The sequence below is a fragment of the Hyalella azteca genome, unplaced genomic scaffold (genome assembly GCF_000764305.2).
Source record: "Hyalella azteca isolate HAZT.00-mixed unplaced genomic scaffold, Hazt_2.0.2 contig2641, whole genome shotgun sequence".
Taxonomy (NCBI): domain Eukaryota; kingdom Metazoa; phylum Arthropoda; class Malacostraca; order Amphipoda; family Hyalellidae; genus Hyalella; species Hyalella azteca.
The window spans coordinates 1-21463 of record NW_025932907.1 but is presented as its reverse complement, the minus strand read 5'-3'; the positions used below and the strand labels follow the sequence as shown (position 1 = coordinate 21463).

The 21463-nt window shown below is 38.8% G+C and overlaps 1 protein-coding gene across 1 annotated transcript; it reads left to right on the top strand.

Moving 5' to 3' along the window:
- Nucleotides 1-264: 264 nt before the first annotated feature.
- On the top strand, nucleotides 265-19566 carry LOC108671986 (the record flags this gene model as incomplete). Its single annotated transcript, XM_018159593.2, has 2 exons — nucleotides 265-452; nucleotides 17677-19566. A coding segment is annotated over exon 2 (1880 nt), but the record flags the coding sequence as incomplete, so codon positions are not given.
- Between the last annotated feature and the right edge of the window lie 1897 nt (nucleotides 19567-21463).

Below are 21463 nucleotides of genomic sequence, written 5' to 3'. Positions count from 1 at the left end.
ACATCAACATTGAGACAAACACTTGGATTTTCAGTATTATCTTGGTTTGCCACATGAACGCCATATGGCACAACACCACTGATTTCTTTACTGGTTCTACTTTATTCGTACAATGTTGTAGCCACATAACAATGTCACGCAGCCTCTGAGTAAGATAGCAGCAATGCGGGCCCCATATGTTGGAACCATAATGCCACCTCTTTTCCCCATTGTCGCATGGGCCCGACATGGGCCCATTGTAGAATTGTTACTAGGGTATAAAGATGTCCTCACAGTGAGGTTTTGTTGGCGCTGTGAAGTGTTAGCTAACGTATCTTGGTGTGTGAACCTGGTGACTATATATAGCTATTCTAAGGGTTTCTTGGTGTGTGAACTTGGTGACTATAAATTACAATCCTAAGTGTACAAGTGTACAATTACTGGAAACACTTCCTAGCTGCGTCATTGTACTCGTAAGTACCTCAATTATTGCAATATCGTAGACGTAAGTGCTTTAGAGTGTGAAACTTTTTCGTTGTAAAGACTTATGATGTTATCATTTTTATGTTTAATCGCTTATGTTCCCTCATCCAGAGAACATAGTTGGTAGCTAATTTTACATTGTGTCCATAAAGTCTGAACACATAGGATAGTTGAATATTTTTGCATACAATTTAAATTAAGTTTTATTTCCACTATTTATTGTATTCAAATAAAATCTTCATTTTTATTTTGCCAAAGCCATAATTGCTCTGTGGATGTAAAACATATATTAATAATTTTGAATACTATTTCGAAAAATATTTAACTTTACTATGTGTCCAGACTTTAAGGATACCCTGATGTTGATTGATGCGACGTTTGCCAGGAATCACAAATATATAGGGGCTGTTGTGGAGCGTAGCAAGGATGCATATCTTGTCGGGATATGACCTGGACCTAAAAATTTATTCTTAGCGGAAGAAAGTGAGGCATTGCAAAAAGGGTTAGACAACATATTAAAAATTTAGATCAGTACTCACTACAGTGAGTGACAGAGAGCGCATTGTCTCGTCCGTCCGTGACGTGAAGCCACGAACGGACGGACGGACATGACGAGCACAATAGCGCATTTTTCCATAAATGAGAAAATGCGCTAAAAAAGAGAGGAGGAAAGGGTTAGACAACATCTTAAAATTTAGTTTTTAATTGATATTCATGAGTTCCGGATTTTAAAACGAACATGTGGGAGTTCCATGTTCTATGAAAAAATAGATACGTACTCACAGCAGTGAGTCACAGAGAGCGGATTTTCTCGGACGGACTGAAGTCACGGACGGACAGACATGACGAGATAAATAGCGCCTTTTTTCATGAATGTGAAAATGCGCTAAAAAGCGAATTTACACGAGTCTCTCTTTAGCATACAAATGCTTTATTATTATTACTGCGGTAAGTGATAATGTGTTTGGGAATTCGTCGTAATCACCCACTAATAGATCATTTCCCAGCCCTTCCACAATTTGTGTTACTAGCAGCGCCTGAGCTGTGCGGCGAGAGAAGCAAGAGGCCGCTTATCAGACCAGGCAAAATAACGAGTGTCAGCGCCTGCAACTATGCGCTTTCTGGTGCGTGTGTGGTGCTTTAATTCAAACGTCCATTCCTCTAAAGCAAGTGTTGTATGCAGCTTAGTATTAATCTCAACTTTCATAGTTTCCATTATTCGCACAGTCTCCTGTGGGAAATTTGTAAAATTAGTGCTATTTCCACTGTCGAAGGAAGAAATGATGGAAATGTTTGAAGAATATTTAAAATTCTTTCAGATTGTCATTAGGATTTCTTTATTCTGTATCTGATAAGTGATGATCTGATCTGATTTTCACTGTATCTGATTTTGCACTTTGGAGTGCAAAATTTTATGCAAAACGAAAATGAAGTACATAATTCGACCCTAGCCCTCATTCCGCTATCAATCATCTTATGTGTTAATATTTTATTCCAGGAAAATGCTGACGTTTTTCCACCGAACACCAGAGGGATTCTGCCGCTTTTTTCACTTCTGTCGAGGCAATTTATCTGCCGTCAAAGATTTTGTTATCCAAAATGAATATGTATCAGATATAAAATCTTCTGTTATGTTAAGTGACTTTGATCATCAAACTTTTGATTTGTTAACATAAGATTTTAAACCCTTATTTACTCCTGAAAAATGTTATCGTCTGAATTTCTTGCCACAAACGCAGCTATATAGTTATAGTCGCCATGCCCTGCCACGCTTTATCAGCGCTGCGTGTCCGTCATCCCTGATAGCGCAGCAAGAGGCTCCTGACGCGCGGTCTTAACGTGAACGCGTGCCTGTAAACTAGTTTATTCATTTGCGAAGTTAAAGAATTCATGAGGGATATGATGTAACAGAACAGCAGTGAATTGATTAATCCTACAAGAAAAATCACGAATTTACCTTCTATTTCTTTCCTGACTCTTCCTACGAATCATCCTTCCTAGTGCGTGCATATTGGACATCAGATATAATTCATAATTTCTAGTTTTGATAAAATTTGAGAGCTAGAAATTCAATAACTTCAGCGTCGTGTGACAGGTAAAAATTAGAATTACACATAGGTATTGAAGTTTGTTCAAAAGCGTCGAGCCTCATTTAAAGGAAGCCCATAAAATGTCAGGCAACGTAATCCAAATAAAAATTAAGGGTGGTGCATCGATGATTCTAGGGGCGATAGTAGATTATAGGTGGCATAACGGTGGGTGGCCAGATCAGTCGATAATAAAAACAATAAAACCAAAAAATCGACAATAAAACGCCAATAAATCGAAAGGGTGGCGAGTATAGGTAAGAATCATCGATGAAATATCGATGATTTATAGGATCTTAATCGTCGACGACACATTGCAGACAAATCTCTTGTAAGACACCGATAACCGTTTGCCCAAACTACACAGTGCACGAAGGTATTTGCCACTGTAATTTGTAAAACGAAGAAAGGTGTTATTGGGTTGCGGGTTATTCGAGATCAAGACGAAACCATGACTTCGTTCTGTGTGCTTGGCTTTAAGATGCAGTTCTGTTAAAAATATCTAGCAAAAATCAAGCGTGAATTTAGTAGGTACGAGTAAAACAGATAGAAGCAAGGTGTTCACAAATTTTTCAAGCCAAGGTGAAGCCACTGGGCATTTATCAGAATGCTCCTGGCAAAAATTGTCCGAGGAACGATGGAAAATTTCGTCGCAAAAAAAACAGTTCTTCAAAAAATGATATCGAATCTAATTTTTTATGTTCCCATGAGATATTGAGTAAATTTATTGCGAATTTTGCGAATGCGCCAACTGGCTCTCATAGAAATATTTCGATCAATTCAGACTAATTATTGTACCATTAAGTAAAAATTGTTTGGTTCGATTAAGTGTGTTATATAATATTAACAATATTCTCAAATTGCCCTATTTATCTAAACTCTAAAGCCACGTTGGCGTAGTCGGCAGATGCTTGTCATCTCTAAAGCGCAGCGGTTCGACAGCTCTCAAACGCAGCGAACAAGTCGAGTTATCACACGTTCACGTTCATACCGTTCATACCTGCGTTGGGCGTACTCGCGTCAGCGTTGAGCTTTCTACAAATCTTTACCATTTCCAGCTTGAAATATGTCCTTTCCGGGTAATTTGCTTGTCAAAAAGTGTCCTTTTTACGCAGAGGGAAACGAATAAAAATTCAGTTTTCTATAGCTGACTTCGATAGTGAAATTTAATTATTTTATGAAATTTGCTCATACAGTCAGATAATTATTTCAATTTTAAGTCAAAATTTCTACTAGAGTGGTCTCGGTAGCTTTCCTGCGCGAAAGATTAAAGATTAGGCCAGAGAAATATAATGACCCAAGTCGTGCAGGTAATTCACGCCTGACATTTTAAAATCGTCTTGTTATATCAATTCCTTATTTCACGCATGAATATTCTTGGTGAAATATTTCGAATCAAACTGCTGTCAAAATTGGTGTTATGTTCACATTATGAAACTTCGATGCTTATTAAGCATTTTCCCGTAGCTTTTACTCTGAGCTGAACCTCGTTCGTTATGGATAAAAGAAATTTCTTTCAGTGGCTGTTTACTCGAATATAACAGCATGTTCAAATGAAATTGTTGATGGAACTATATAATCATGACGGTGGTAGCACTAACCTCTGTCATTTGATGAAATTTATACTTGCAATACTTCAGTCATACATTTTAAAATTACTCTAGTACCAAGTCCTTTCCGATGGCTCAACGGTAGAGGCTTTGCATCGCGTGTGGGAGACCGGAGTCCGAATCCTGGAGGCATGGATCAAGTCGATTTCTCACAAGATCGTTGGAATTGATGCACAAACGAGAAACAAATCGAACTATTTATTTTTTGGACTTGATCCCAGGGACGACCGGTACAAAGCTTTAGGCAGCTGGCGCCCAAAGAAATTAGGAGCGAGACCAAGTTCTAGAACAATAGCTTGGTAAAGGAGGTTTTATAATAGAGGTTCACCGAACTTAAAGACGAAGGAACCCGGTCCAACATAACTGACGGAAAATTAAAGGAACCTTGGCAGAAACAAGTTTTAAACGCACAATAAGGTATAACCAAAATATTCAACTTTTCAGTTGTTAAAAAAATGAATTAAATCTTATGAAGTAACGAATTTACTCACCGTGACAATAAGGAGCGTCTGCGAATTGCACATTTATAGTCGCAGAAAGACCCACAAAAGATCGAACGAAGTGTCGCACCAGATATGCAGAAATTCTATGGAAATGAAATTTTTTTAATGCCTATATAAGCTAAAAAGCTTCACAGGCGACATAGGCGATATTACTCTCAATAGAACAATAACATGAATGATACTGAGATAAGTCAATAGGGAACAGAAAGTGCCTAAAGTAAAAACATCCTTATAAACTAACCCTTAAAAAAACTGATATGAGAATAAGCATCTTGGCGACTAAAAATGAATAAAACAAAGGCAATAACAACCTATACCTAAAAGACAGATCCAACTAAGACTAAAAGTCAAAACAATGTTGACTTACGCCTTAATATTTATCAAAGATCCTATTAAGAAAGGCAATTACTAGAATCGTACATGATAATCGAAGTCAAATTAATAATGGGTAAGAATAAAATCGCGGAATTTAGCCTTTAGAATGAATTTTGAACAATCTACTTTAAACTCATCAGGCAATTCATTAAAATATTTTACACAATTAAAAACTGTACCGTTTCTTTCAATTTCTAACCGAACCGGGGGTAAGTTAAGACGCATGCCTCTGGTGTCATGGGAATGTTGAGGAACAAGAGAGGCGAATGCAGAATTAAAAAGACGTTCATCATAGAAAAGTGCCCTATTCATGAATTTTAAAAGCTGAAATTTGTACATATCGTCAAGTTTTAAACTTTTCGACTGTTTATAAAACACACTAGTACGAGTCAATGGGATGTTGTTTTCGTCGTACCTAACCCGAAATATTGTACGCAACGATTTATTAATTAAGGTGATGACCCGTTTCTTTGAATTAAAAGGTACCCCACCCCAGATTAGCAACGTGTTTGATAGTTTAGATAAGGACAATGAGCAAAAAAGCGTTCTTAGTGATGGAAGAGGTAAAACACTAGATAGAGCACGCAAAACTCCGTGGGCTTTGCGCAGCCCCTGACAGAAGTAGTTAATGTGTTTATTGTAGGAAAACTTATTGTCGATTATTAAACCAAGATATTTAAAATCATCGACCCATTCTAAAACTTTCCCATTGAAGGTGATGTCACATAGAAAGGAAACAGGTCTGGGAGTAAAGAGCATCAACTTCGTCTTATCTTTATGAGCCACAAGCCTGTTCTTTAAGAGCCATCCAGACAAATTCACTGTTAGCTCAGAAACATAATCACACGCTTCACCGTAGGAACTTCTCGAGACATATAGAACGGCATCGTCGGCAAAAAGCTTGCAGTTTACGTTAAAAGACGAGGCGATATCATTGACAAAAATATTAAAAAATAAAGGCCCAAATACAGAGCCCTGAGGTACACCTACGTATATTGATGGGTCCTATGGGGGATTTGAAATCATTCAATGCGACAAACTGCTCTCTATTCGCTAGGTAAGACTGGATAAGCAAAGGAAAGGCCCTCTAATGCCACACCGGTGGAGCTTATTCAAGAGAATTGGTGATTTACACAATCAAAAACCTTTTGTAGGTCTAGAAAAAGAGCAACACAGTAATCTTTGGAATGATAAGTCCTAAGGAGATCCTTAACTAGATAAAATATAGCCATTGTCGTATTAGTACCCCTACGAAAACCGAACTGATTATCTGATATTATTGAAAATTTGTCGAGAAGATTGGTGAGTCTGGAATGGAGAATTTTCTCGAAAATCTTATTAAGAAAAGGCAAGGTTGATATTGGACGATAATTACAGACTTTAAAAGGGTCACCAGATTTAAAAATGGGTATAACTCGAGCACGTTTCAATGAATCAGGATACACTCCAGTGGACATGCATAGGTTAAAAATGTACGCTAAAACTGGAGCTACGGTGTCAGCTACAAGAGACAATATTCTTGGCTGAAAGTCATCAATCTGAAGTCGCTTGCCCTGGCACAGTCGCAAGATATATTTTATTTCGAGTTCAGAGGTTGGGAAAAGGAAACAGGATGCCTCGCAGAAAGGAATATCTTGCGCCATATCATTGTTCACAGGTCCTAGGTTGTTGGTAATGCTATCAGCAACAGAGATAAAATAATTATTGAATTCAGTTGCGTTGCCAGAAAGTTGCTGCGTCAATGCCAGAAATTAGCTATTATTATTATTATTATTAGCCAGAAATTAGACAATTCAATTGGTTTATTCGCAACATTTTTGCCCAGCATGGAATTAACAATTTTCCATAAAACCTTTGAATCATCCGAATCCCGCATAATTTTAGCCGAGTAGTATATCCTCTTAACAGTCCTAATTAGGGTGTTTAGGACATTCCGATAGATAGTGTACGATCGATGAAGAATGACGCCAGAACGGGAAAGCTTCAGAAGTTTATGTTTCTTCCTAATGGCAGACTTAATCTCAGCAGTTAACCAAGGAGGCCTTGCTTTTCTTTCAGATATAAACTTCACAGGAAAGGAATCGTTATAAATTTTAGAGAGCTCAGATATAAAAGAGTGCAATGCTAAGTTGGGATCATTAATATTTGACAAAATTTCCGATGGGAAGAATCGCATTTTCTCCTTAAACTGTTGAATATTGTTATCATTAATTAAGCGAATCTTTTTCAGAGGTGGAGCGAAAGAAAAACCGAAATCAACGTAAAAGAACGTCGTCAAATGATCAGACAAGTCACAGTCAATTACAGCTGATTCGGGATTAGATCCAAAGGAAAAATTGCACCAAATGTGATCCAGTAACGAGTACGGGGTAATAGAATTTTGAGAGGAAATTCTAGTTGGTTTTGTTATGACCGGATAAAAATTATTGGACAGCATGTGATTAATGAAGTTATTAGTTGAGCATAAATTAAGAGGGTTGTATAGGTTTATATTGAAGTCCCCACATACTATTGATTTACTAGTTCCCTTCAATTTTGAAAGAACCTCGACTGTGAACAACTCGTTGAAGGTTCGTATACTGTTAGATGGTGGTCTATAAATGCAATAAACAGAAAACTCAAAAGTAGGTAAGCTAACACAAAGATTCAATAGTTCATATTCACTTTTCACCCAAGTGAACTCATCATTTACCCTAGCGCTGAACTTGTCGTCTACGTAAGCCGTAATACCTCCCCCATGGTTGTTGCGATAAATGCTATACCTAGAATAACCTGAAATATTAAACAATTGATCGTAATTTAAACAACAATTGATCGTAATATTAAACAATTGATCAAACTTTTTTCACATACTCCTAATGTTAACACAAACAAGAGAAAACGATTCATGGTTAAAACTACTGGCACGGTTTAAAAAAGCATCGCAGTCAAAGATTTCACAATTAATATCGGGAATATCATCCACAGAAAAATCCCTTAGAGACACATCAGGATAAGTAATTTTGGCCATCGTTGTGAAGTTGTTAAAATTATGGACAATATGATGGCTTTAAATGGTATCAAGCATTTGAAACAGCGAGAGACTCCTCGAATTTCACCAGGTCACACTCGGAGTTTATGAATGAAACATTATTGCTCGACCTAGTCTTAGCACACACTTGCCCATGCCATGCGTAAACTCTTTCGATAGAATTGTTGGATCTCTTTAAAATTCTTAGCTTGAATAGGAGAGCAGCACGCATTTTAGTCAAATATTCATTGACAAATAGATTTTCAGGCTTCATCCTCTTCACAGCTTTCAGAATTCGGTTCCTAGCCTCGTTGGTAATGAAGGACACTCGTAGATGTTTAACATCCTTCCCAATGACGACCACGGCCTCGATGTCAGCGACACGAAGAGTTTCCACGCCATATTCATTCATCTTGTCAACAAATTTCTGCTTGAGACGCTCGGTATTCCCAACTGCCTCAGCGCCGTTTCCAGTAGTGGAGACGAGAGAAGAATCAATAATTGTCTGCACAACACTACCTTGGCAAGCTATTACCTTTGCAAGCGAGTCCTGTTCAATGGAATCCATGCGTTTCTCAAGATGCAACATGGACGGGCCAACAAGATTAGCATCATCATTACTTGGGACATTTGAAACGTTGCCTGAGGCAGCAGGGCGGGGCCCAGTAATGGATACCACAGGTGAGGGTATGCCGCGTGAGACTACATCAGAGTAACTTGGTACGGAGGCCTGCTTTTCAACAAGATGGTCAAAGTCGCATTTAAGTTTGGAGTGCATAAAGACAAGGTTTTCAATATTACTTAACATTTTAACATTTAGAGAATAAATGGCGTCCATGACTTTAATTACCTTGTCAAAGCTTTGAACATTAGGAGTGGAAACATTGGCTGGTCTAGCATATCTACCCACTTTCTTCTTCTCAGGACTGAAGTTCTTCAGAAAGGACAGCATTTTGTTGACTTTCTCTAGGTCTTCCCTCATCGATACACTACCAACCCTACCGGATGACTCCGAGGAGGTAGAACTTGTTTCACTTTCAGCATCACTTGCCATCACTTCAACAGTTTTCGTGAACTAAACAGTCACAGAGCGAGCGACGCACAACCTCACTCGACGAGAGCTGGACCGATAATGAAATCAAATCAAATTTAGATTTTCAAATAGCCGTTGAATAATGGGAAAAAAGTAACAGCTGAACTTTCCTAAAATTTTGTCTCACTTTTTCAGTATTGTTACCGTAATGTAACAGCCTCGCATCCACCTTAAAATCTTGTACCACCAAGCAGTTTAAGCAGCAATTTTAAGAGGCAGCAAAAGAGGCCATATAAAGGGAAATCATGACAGTCGAAGTAAGGGCAGACTTCAATATAAATTAGTAAATTAATTATTGGAATGAAACAAGCCTTTCCATAAGGTTAGGGACATACAATTGTAAAAAGAGCCAAAGCTCCAAAGTTAAAGTGGTCTAGCCACAGTAGAAGGCGATTCCCAAGATTTGATCCGAAGTCGGCCCTCTTCTAATTAGAGAAGTGCGAACATGCACTTAAGAAACAAATACTGTAAATAAAACGAAAAGCAAAGAGTGATTATTCATAACAATAAATAGCAACTAAGAAGGGATGGCTTTACACACTCCTACCGGAGCAACATTGATTAGACGTTTTCACCTCTAAGTCTTGCTGCCAACTCCTACTATTTATAAATTCATACCCAGCAATAGGTATGGAGAAAAAGAAATTTAAAACCTAAGGAATGTGGTAATTTCTAACGAGATATGTATATGGTGCTATGATAATTTGTTTCCGCTACATGTCTGACATTGTTGCTTGTATTGCCCTGGTGGATTTCCATACGTAGCCCTTACAATGGTGATTTTATGAAGCAATATCAGTAAATACAAAAGCATCGGATTTGAAACTAAATTAAAAATTTTCAGCGACTTAATTTTATAGATGGACTTAAATGGCTCATCGATGCGCCACCGGTGCCAATAGGTAGTTATATTGGCGGAAGAAGAGCTTTACGGTAAGGAAGCCATTGGCAGATTATAGGTTTGGGATAGGTGGTGCACACCACCCTTAATTCACTGTATAATTCATAGTTGTGCCACCTATGGCGTCTGCCGATAGTTATCATAAAAACATAGGTGCTCCACTCTTAATTTTCACTTGAGAAGCCAGTCTCCGCCATGTGCTGCCCGTCTCCCTGGGTGAGCAGCTCACCCACCGCAAGTAGCAGCAGAGTAAACGTGTGCATAAAGTAAAGTGGGTCCAGAATTAGGGCTGCTACGCTGCCCAACTAGCTGTTGCAGGCGTGAGAATCACACACCAGCAGCTGGCAGGACTGTACCGCAGAGCGCTGGCACTGCAGGTCAGGCCGTGCCCGCCACGCCAACAAAGCGACCGCAACATGTCGCAATCAAAATGGTTGAATCGCTGCACTGCAGTGAAGTTTTTAATTTCAATATTTTCATCGTTTATACATTCGCTGAATTGAGGATTTTGTGCGTAATGGAGTTGTGAATCTCGACCAGCTGTCTTTACAAGTTCTAGTCTCATATCGTGGATACAACATGCTCGCCTCACGCAAGTTCCAGTATCGTATCGTGGATACAACACGCATGCCTCACGTAAGTTCCAGTCTCGTATCGTGGCTACAACACGCATGCCTCACGTAAGTTCAAGTCTCGTATCGTGGATACAACTCGCATGCCTCACGTAAGTTCAAGTCTCGTATCGTGGATACAACATGCACGCCTCACGCAAGTTCCAGTCTCGTATCGTGGATACAACACGCATGCCTCACATAAGTTCCAGTCTCGTATCGTGGCTACAACACGCATGCCTCACGTAAGTTCCAGTCTCGTATCGTGGATACAACACGCATGCCTCACGGAAGTTCCAGTCTCGTATCGTGGATACAACACGCATGCCTCACGTAAGTTCCAGTCTCGTATCGTGGATACAACACGCATGCCTCACGTAAGTTCCAGTCTCGTATCGTGGATACAACACGCATGCCTAAGTAGGGCCTGAAAATGTATCGCATTACCGAGAATAGCAAGGCATAGCAAAACTGCGTTAAAAAAATTGGACCACGAAATAGAATTTAGCTTTTAAATTGATGAGACTGACATTGGTTCACGAATTTATTTTAAAAGACGCTAATTTTTCTAATTTTTTAGGTTTCGAAACAAGAATCTACTATGTAGTTTCTATCGAATTACAGGCATTATGAAAAAATATAAGATTGAACTGATATTTTTTTCGTTAGCATACATTCGCTTTATTATTAGGAATAAAATGTTTGATTTTAAAAGATTAGGAATAAAATGTTTGGGATGACGGGATTCTGGAATTGCAGGGACTATCGATCCTGGGACATGCCGGACGAAGCTGCTAGTTTGGAATAAAGAAAATTTTTCCACACAAAATTCACCGTACACACACTCTCTTTGAGAACCTTTTCGAGCCCTTTCGCTTTCTCTGTTACCTGCAGCGCATGAACGGCACGGCTTGATAAGCAAGAGGCCGCTTATCAGGCCGGGCAAGATAACGAGTGTTTGCAACCTCACACTTTACAGAACGTAGGGTCATGCTTTTTACATTCTACACGCTAAATTAACTCCTGCGTCAAGCCTTCTATTATTCTCTACCTTCGTATCGCCAATCAATTTCATTAGCTGAGCTGGGGAGCTTTTCCCTGGATGATGGATATGGAGGGGCGTTTGTTTTGAGGGTGATGGAGGGGAGCTATACTGTCTATTGTGCATCTGAATTTGCAAAAAATTGTGCATCTGAACATTTTATACTACTGATTCTGTAATTGATTGCCTACAATTGAACAGCGTTATAGTAATAGTATTTATGGTTAATTAGCCGGTTTTCATCAGAAATATGCGATCATAGGTGAGGAACAATTCTTTCTAAGCACATGTGCAATATTTCAATTTAAAATTGATCGCAGCATCATTTTGATTTTTTAAGAGAGGTTGCAGTATTAAGTTTAACGATGAAAACGATTTTATCTGCATTATTGCGCCTATCATCTTTTCAGAGTTGACACAATAACGTTGAATTAAGATCAACGTTATTGTGTCAGCCTGTGGGCAGTTAGTCTTTAGCATGACCTAGTCTACTCGTTTGACTCTCATGCAGTCATCGTGCCCCATAGAATTAGTTACATGTCGCTCAACATCGATTTGCATACATTAGAAGAGATATTAGTAGCGTGATCAGCGCATCCTAAAATTTCAGCTAAAGTAGGAAAACGTTGCTTCGACATTTGAATTTTGAAAGAAAGCACGCACGGTGTGGTTGCACAGACTTATGTGGCAATATGTACACTTTGTAGAAAACATGCTTAAAAGAACGTTTCCAAATTGATCACTTTGATAGTGTCGCCGCTCGCGTTGCTGGCAAGGCTCACTTTACACACATTTGTTATAAAAAGAATTTTTGAATCAGGCTTATTTATAATGGAATGCTCAGCTTTTTTGCTTGAGGACGCTTGCTGAAGTCCACACGCGTAGATTTCGCGTAGATTTGTGAGGCAAGTAGATAATAGATGCACAGCCTCCTGTGGCATGGAGATCGTGTCACTTGGGTTTGCTGCTGTCGCTTTCTTATGGCGGAAGGCTGATGCTCCTGGCGGGAGTACATATCTTCTCGCCTACCCATCTCCTTCTTGGACGCCTCCCTTCTACGAACCACGTGAAGGGAGCGTTATTATACATGTCGATCGTTGTGCAGATCTTAAAGTCTCCTATTGCATCTTTTTTGATGCCCTGAAAACGTCGCGCTCTGAAGGTAAAATATAAACCTTGCAATTTATTACTTAGCGGTGCTAATGTATATGCTGGGTCTGTAGTTGCTGTAGCCGTAGCCGTTTTTTTCGCTGAATTCTTCTTATAGACCGTGTCGAAGTCCGATCCTCAAATTGTAGAAGTAGTAGATGCTTTAGAGCTTAAATCTTCGGAAATCTTCCCCCACACAGCATTCTGTGTGGTCACTGATCTAAGTCACTCAATAATACCGTTGCTATTTGTTTGCCGGCGCCAGCGGCGGCCGCGCCACTGTGAGCGGTTATGAGGACGACACTGTGAGAGGTTGCTGTGGTAGTAGACGATGCGATATTGAATCGTAATTAAGGATGCCCTGATCAGGGTTGGTCCGGTTGTAGCGTGATCCGAGGATATTGAGGAACCGCGTAAACGATTATAGAATATTATTTAGGATTAAAGTTCGGCTTAAAGTTTAGGATGAATCACGGTTATTGATTAGAGCTTTAACACTGATGTCTTAGGCGTTCAGTTGTAGTAAGGATAAACTAGAGTATATCCGAGTGTTCTCTACTCTGACGTTGAGTTGCGTTAATGTCCTGTTTGACATGGACAGGACCAGGGGTATTCCGACAGCGGTCCCCGCCGAAGACTGAGGTTCCCGGTTCTGTGCAAAGCTCATTTCCGGGTTTCCTACGTACGCTGTACCCTAAAAATTTTCTGCATAAATAGATCTTCTCTTCCGCGATTCTTATTGTCATTATTTAAGCGACATGAAATATCAAACCTGGTCTCAAGTTCAGCATTCATTTTTCGTTAAGAGAGCCTGTGGGTAGAAAAAGTGTTCATTTATTTACCGATATAGATGACATTTTATACTCAAATGCAAAACACTTTACAGGCATATTTGTTCGTATGAATTTATTGAGAAAACGAAAACAAATATTATATGCAAAAAAAACGTAATAAATGAACTTTTGAAATTTTTGAAATCATAAAGTTTTAGAAAAATAACATTATATTCCTAACAAAAATATCCATCGTCTACAGAGCTCCTTTTTTGGATATCGTTGTCACTTCATTTGGAGGGTTTTTCCTCTTTCCCCAACCTCCGTATTTTACATCCTGTAGTGCCGTGCAAATTAATATGAAGAGCGCTGATATAAGACGAATGTTGGCCAGCTTTAAGCTTTATGTACAAAAAACATATCAATAGTACAAAAGATATAAATAATAAGAGATATGACCTCCTCTTGCTTTTATAGGCATTCGAACACGATTTGGCAGGGATTTGACTACATTTGAACAAATTTTCACCATTTCGTCATCATTATACCAGGCACTAATCAAGCCATGAAAGATAACCCTCATTTTGTACAGGTATAGTGCACAAAAGTCAGAGATTCACTACTTAAAGTAAATTTTACCTTTTCCGTGAAGTTAGCAACGCCACGTAGAAATTTAAAGTCACGTTCACCTCAAGCTCTCAGCCATTACCTTCAAGACGATCCTAGAAACTGGCAGCAATGCGGAAGACCAATTGAATATGAATCCTTGAAATTAATTTCAGGATTACTATCATACTGTATTGTTTATTAATTAAAATACAGTCGGTTTATGATATGTCTTACTTTACAGGTCCTCAATCTGCCTATTGTTCCATTTCATTGCCCGTAATTCGTAACGACATATACAAGGTTGCAATTAGCTCGTCAATTCAATTCTTTCGTGCTTGTCTGCCTAATTAACAGTCAATTTCCAATCATATAAGGAAAATACTTCTCGTAATACTTCTCTTTCGTGAGTGCTATGACCGACTCATAAAATGCATAAGTGTGGAGTATTATTTATAGCGATCATAACTCTAAATCAAGTCTTGCATCCTGCTTGGTTTTCCTCTCAACTTTCATACATTCCATCAATAACAGTTTTGTATCTGGACATATGAAAAATGAGAGTAATGCCGCTTTATGATTGCTGAAAAATGGACAGGAATCGACTGATATACAGATTACAGATAATTTTTCTCGTTTCAAGTTTGATACGAGACATACTTGCTTAGGTTTCTGTACAAAATTAGGCCAAGAACGTATAATAGATTTTTTTCAGACGTCGGAAACGCGCATTCTACGGCAGGCCATTGGCCAATTCGAAATTCTCTCCGTGATTGAGGCTGCTGCTGCAGGCACCTCGCAAACGTGTCCATCTGGGCCTTTTTTGTCCACCTGAACTCGCGTGCAAGCAGACTACGGACGGCATATGGCGTCCTCTTCCCTGGACAGCGAGCGGCCTCTGTCAGTGAGGACAATTAAACGGCCGCACAAGTGCCTTGAAATGTCCTCGGCTTACATTGATTATGCCGGTGGTAATGGTTCAAGCGTTGAGGAGGCAGTGAGAGGAGGAAGGTGGAGGGAAGGGAAAAAGGAGGGTTATCGAAAGCTCATTAAAAATAGCATGAATTTCACATGTGGAGTTAGCTAATACCAGAAAGGACTTAATCGCATTATTCACCTATTCAATCAATAGTTTCATTTGTGTATTCAGGTTGTTGTCATAAAGTTATATGGTGAAACACTAACTCGATGCATAATCATATGGTAACTGCCAAATAAATTTATAAACACACGAGAAATGCTGGAATTATGTGATAAACTCAACCAACAGCAAAAACCAACGCGGATGCAAAAAAGGGAGAGACTGTCAATATTACCATCCGTTCCTATGCTGGAATACCATCAAAAATGTAGCTTGCAAACGAGATTCTTGTCGGTTTCACCACCTTAAACTCAACCTGCAGTTGAGTGGTAATGCCGAAGAGAGACGTGACCCTGATAGTTCCTCTTCGGAACACAGGATAGATTATACTGCCAAACCCAAAACATCTGAAAGAAATTACATGATTAAAAAAAATCAGTTCTGGGAAGGGCGAATCTATCGAAATCAAAGGTACAGAGCAGTCCCAAAAATTTCCGCACCGGCCAACACAATCTACCGGTCAGGGTGCATGGATGATGGGCCGTGCAAGGTGGTTGATGGACCGCTTAAGGTGGATGATGAACCGTTCATGGTAGATGATTTGTTGTGTTTCTGTGGGAAATAATAGCCTATTCCCTTCTGTTAACTAAATTCCTATCAGCACCGTCTTGGTCTCTTCACACACGCCAGGCTTTAGGGTGCGACGTTAACTCTGTTATCTGCGCCTGTCAGAGCTGTGTACGTTTATAGTGAGAATATGGCGAATTTTGTTGCAATTTTATTTTCTTCTAAATTCTGAGTTGATTTGAGACTGAAACAACCAATTAAGCATAATCCTATTAGTTTTAGTAACCTTTCAACGGGCAAGTTACCATATATGCACACATCCAATCCAATCTCCTCCCAAAAGGACTATCGTTCCATACATAGAATCATCCCTTATAAATGAAATTGACGCTCTTAGAATTCATTCGAATATTTTGATAAGAATAATCACGACTTCTTCAAAGCCAGAAGAAAGAGTAGAATAAAGTAAACCGTAGTGTAGAGTCCTGTATTTAAATATTAGTTGATAATCCCGTTTAGCATCATCGTTTTGTTATGCTATTTTGCTCTGATTGCAAGGATCATTGTGATGAAAGTCACCAGCTGTAGAGGTAGGCTTATATGGTTCAGATAATTACAACTTTAATGTTAAAGTGTTATTGTTCTCCAGTAATTTGATATTAACCCTCTACCGCCATATGCCACTCTCCGGGAACATAACTTTCAACTCAAATTATACGTAAACTATTGAGTGTAGCAACCTGAGGACGTTTGTACGCAACAGAGAACATTACGCAACAGAGATCATGCCGCCACGTACGTCGTACGTGGCGGCAACCATCAGTGCAAGTCATTTTGCGCTCATTAGAATGTATCCTTTTGGGAAGTAGGCTTGTGACAATATTGCTCCGGTTACTAATATTGTTAATATTACTAATATTATATTATATTAGTAATATTAATATACTACTAAGTTTTGTGACAATATTGCTCCGGTAACTCATGTCAGGCGGTAGAGGGTTAAATAGCATTATGTTTATTATTATGCCTTGTGTTTCTTATTTTTTATATTAAATAATAATAATAATGAAATGAGTTCAGTTTTATATGTATCAGGCCACAACAGAATTATTTCTATCTTTGTAGGGATCTTATCTTGTTGGAGCCAATATAGATTCCGTTATACTTGTACTTATATAGATTTCTTTAAGATCCATAAATCCATGTTAATCAAAATTCTTTTTCTCGTTCTTGAAATAAATTAATCATGACTTAATTTATTCCAATTTTGACACGCAATTTCCTCATGCAGATTTTTCCTCATTTTTTTAAAGACCGATGTAGCAATATATGTTCAACAAATTAAATTACTTTGATGAGTTTAAATTAAATTGAGGCTTGATAGTAACTCTTTACATTCGAATGTTTGAATTTATATTATCTAATATTTTTTAGCGTAATGACCATATTAATAGAATCTATTGCTATTAATCTATATTGATAGATTAATAGCTGCGATTTACTCCTCCAATATGCATAATTTTTGAAAATTCATAGGATTGACTATATTTATTAATATCCTGTCAGGCTAATGACCTATCATCGAATATATCCAATAATATATTCAAATTCTAATATTGGATACATATATTTACTCCATAGGTTTAAATATATTTTAGAACTGAATACTTTCTTTTGCTGGGTTCAGAAATTTAAACTTTTTAATATATTTATGCTTGCCGGCGAAAGTATTAATGTCATTGGCATTAAGTTCAGTTCCTATTTATTGCCGTGTGTCTGTGTTCAGGTCTTTTCCTCCTTCTGCAGATCCTGCAAGATGGCCACCACAGGACCGACTGGCGGATCTCTTGCATCAGCAGGCAGTGTGACAGACAGAACACTTAAAATTTGCGTATGCAATATATTCGCTAACTTGCGGCTTAGTCCCATGCTCTTGGGAGAGCTTGTGAAGACAGAGTGTCATGACAAGGATGATCATGAGACTTTCATAAAGTATCTGGATCGCCTGCGAGCAAACAAGAAAGAAGAAACTTTTTCAGATGAAGAATGGAGGAAAGTATTCACTTTCAACTTAGGAAATTTCAAAAAAGAGACGAGCCCTGACAAGTTAGATGTCACTGCCCTCTTCTGTTTGCTCTCCCACATTTTAACCAAAGTTAAGAAGTACGCACCAGACAGGCGTGAAGATCTCTATAAGAAGTTGCGTGACGTCAAGGACATGCGAAACAAAGTCTTACACAACTTGGATCAACTTCTGAACGAGAAAAATTTCACTGATCTGACAAAAACGCTGTTTGAGCTCATAAAAGAAGCTAAGAGATTCTATCCTCCCTCCCTGGACCCTAAGGCTCCAAACTTTCCCGCTGAAGACACAAAGAAAAAGCTTAGCACCGAAATTAAAAAGCTTGAAGACCTGGACAAAGGCGACATTCATTACTGTATTTCGAGGTTGATAATGAGCGGGAAACCAGCGGTAAGGGAGTTATGGGAGACCAAGCTACACTCCGAAGTTCTCTTGTCCGGCAACGACAAGGTTAAGCGTCGGGAAGTGTTTCATCCTCTCGACGTGATGGTTAAAGCACCAGATAGCGAAAAAACCTTCTCCTACACAAAAATTTTTGAAGCTTTCGGGACTGGAAACGTCGTTGTGGTAACTGGCGCCGCCGGTGCTGGTAAGACAACCCTCGTCCAAAACATCGTGCTGCAATTCTTTGATCTGCAACAGGGGACTGCCAATTACTTGAGCTCTTTTAACCAACTAGTCTTCTTCGAGTGCAGGGATCGCAACACTAAAAAACTGAGTGTCGTCATCAAAAAACACTATGAAGACCTTTGTCGTGAACTAGGGAAAGATAATGTCTTCCAGGCTCTCCTGCGTATCGATGTCTTATTCATCATCGATGCCTTCGATGAATTCAACAAAAATTCCATGAAAGTCGTTACCGAGATTATCCAAATGTCGTGGCGCCCTAGCTGCCGTGTGTTGATCACGACTCGTCCTCACGCCATGGAGAAGAAGCTGGCACCGCTCCTTAAGAGCTACGATGTCAGCTTCACTCAGTACGAGATTATGCCGCTCACGAAGCTTGACGACCAAATTAAATTCTTGGGGCGGTATGAATTATCCATTTGCAGCGGCACTGCGACTGGAGAGATGACGAAGAGCTTCAAGTTGCTCAGTGAAGATGTGAGAAATCAATTCACTGAACCAATTAACTTGGTTAATTTCTGTGAGATACATAAGGAATTCCCTGATGAGATATCTTCGTGGCAGACGCCCGGGGACGTGGCGCCATCCATTCTTCGCTTGTATAAAAAACGCATCCTGTCGAAATTATCGGATTCAGACTACAGCGCAACTGACGTCTTGATTGCCGACCTGTTCGATGTAATCGGTCGTGAGGCGCTGGAGCTGCTGCGTGACAACAGCGTAACATTTTCAGGAGAGGAGCTCCTTGTATTGAAGAAGAAGTGCCAAGAAAAAATAGATGCTACTGGAAAATTTGACTCAGACATTATTCTTTCAGTTTTACTGAAGGAGCAAAAGCCACTATTCAAAGAAGGGCACAAGAGCTATGCCTTCCCGCACAAGACAGTGCAAGAGATCGTCGCTGCAGACCACGTCGTGCAGCGCATCCTAGCCGACGACGACTCCCTCGACAGCATCCTGGGAGCCACGGCAGAAGAAATGCCACGGTAAGTAGACAATATGCATGATGTCGTTTTCATGCTATTTTTATTGTTCAATCTTTTCCCTTTTTTCTACGTTTACGTTAATTTTCATTTCCGTTATTTAGTTCATTTAATTGTATCAGTTCACTATTTAAGTTATTTAAGTATGGAACAAACTGATGGAATTTTAATTCTTTTTAATAAGCGTTCATGGCCCCGCAGGCGCGGAGGCAGTGTTTCAAAAAATCATTGTATGTAATTGAGGTAGAACTGTATATTTTGGACATGGATATTCAACTATGAGATTAATAGTCGTTCACTGATACCCTTTAGGTATCACTGATACACTTTAGGTCAAAATTCAGCTTGAGGTCAAAATTCAACCTGAGGTCAAAATTCTACTTGAGGTCGAAATTCAACCTGAGGTCAAAATTCTACTTGAGGTGAAAATTCAACCTGAGGTCAAAATTCTACTTGAGGTCGAAATTCACTTTTAGGTAGAAATTCAACTTGAGGTCAAATTTCAACTTGTAAAATTTCACCTTGAGGTCACTATTAAACTTGAAGTCAAAATTAAACTTGAAGACAAAATTCAACTTGAGGTCAAAAATCAACTTGAGGTCAAATTTTAACTTGTCAAAATTCACCGTGAGGTCAAATTAAACTTGAAGTCAAAATTCAAATTTAAGTCAAAATTAAACTTGAAGACAAAATTCAACCTGACGTCAAAAATCAACTTGAGTTGAAATCCAACTTAAGAATAAAATTCAACTTGCGGTCAAAGTTCAACTTGTGGTCAAAATTGAACTTAAGGTCAAAATTCAACTTGTGGTCAACATTCAACTTGGGTTAAAATTCAACTTGTGGTCAAAATTCAGCTTGAGGTCAAAATTCAACTTAAGGTTGTAATTCAACTTGGGTTCAAAATTCAATTTGAGGTCATAATTAAACTTGATGTCGAAATTCAATTTGAGGTCAAATTAATTTTGAGGTCGAAATTCAACTTGAGGTCGAAATTAACCTTGAGGGTAAAATCCAACTTGAGTTCAAAATTCAATTTGAGGTCGAAATTTACCTTGAGGTTAAAATTCAACTTGAGTTCAAATTCAACTTGAGGTCAAAATTCAACTTAAGGTCAAAATTCAACTTGAAGTCTAAATCCAACTTGAGGTCGAAATTCAACTTGAGGTCAAGGTTCAACTTGAGGCAAAGTTCAACTTGAGGTCAAAGTTCAACTTGAGGTCAAAATTCAACTTGAGGTCAAAATTCAACTTGATGTCAAAATTTAACTTGAGGTCAAAATTCAATTTGAGGCCAAAATTCAACTTGAGTTAGCCTAGAGCGACAAGTCTTGTGAGCATCAACTCCCGACTTGATCTTTTGGGTATACGAATAAAGATCAGAAATTCCACGGATTAGCGGCATAATGGGGATTATTGTGCCGCTAATCCGTGAGGGATTTAAGTATTGTTAACAGGCTTTATCGAGGTTTTACATTGGATACCAGTGTAAATAGTTTATAAGACTTACATCGTCAAATTTCATGAGGGGTAAAACGAATAATGCGTTTTAAAACGACAGATTACATATAAGGAATACGGTTAATTGACTATTGATTGTCATTTCTTAGCACTGCAATAGCGGCTTCTAACCTTATCGTTCTCCTTACTGTCCACTTTGCAGGCTTAATTTTATAAATATTCTCACTTCTGACACGACGTAGCTGCCTTTGGCAAGGGTAAGATTTTCTCTAATCTTCAGAAATGAAGATCATCAGAGAGCTGGACTTAATTTTCACTCCTGCTATATTTAACAAACTCATATCTGTCTATTAGCTTTGCCGCTCCCGCCAAGTTTCTACTCTTCATAATGTTTCACAACTGCTTTTTGCTTTGCTTGCTTTTTCACAACGTACATCATT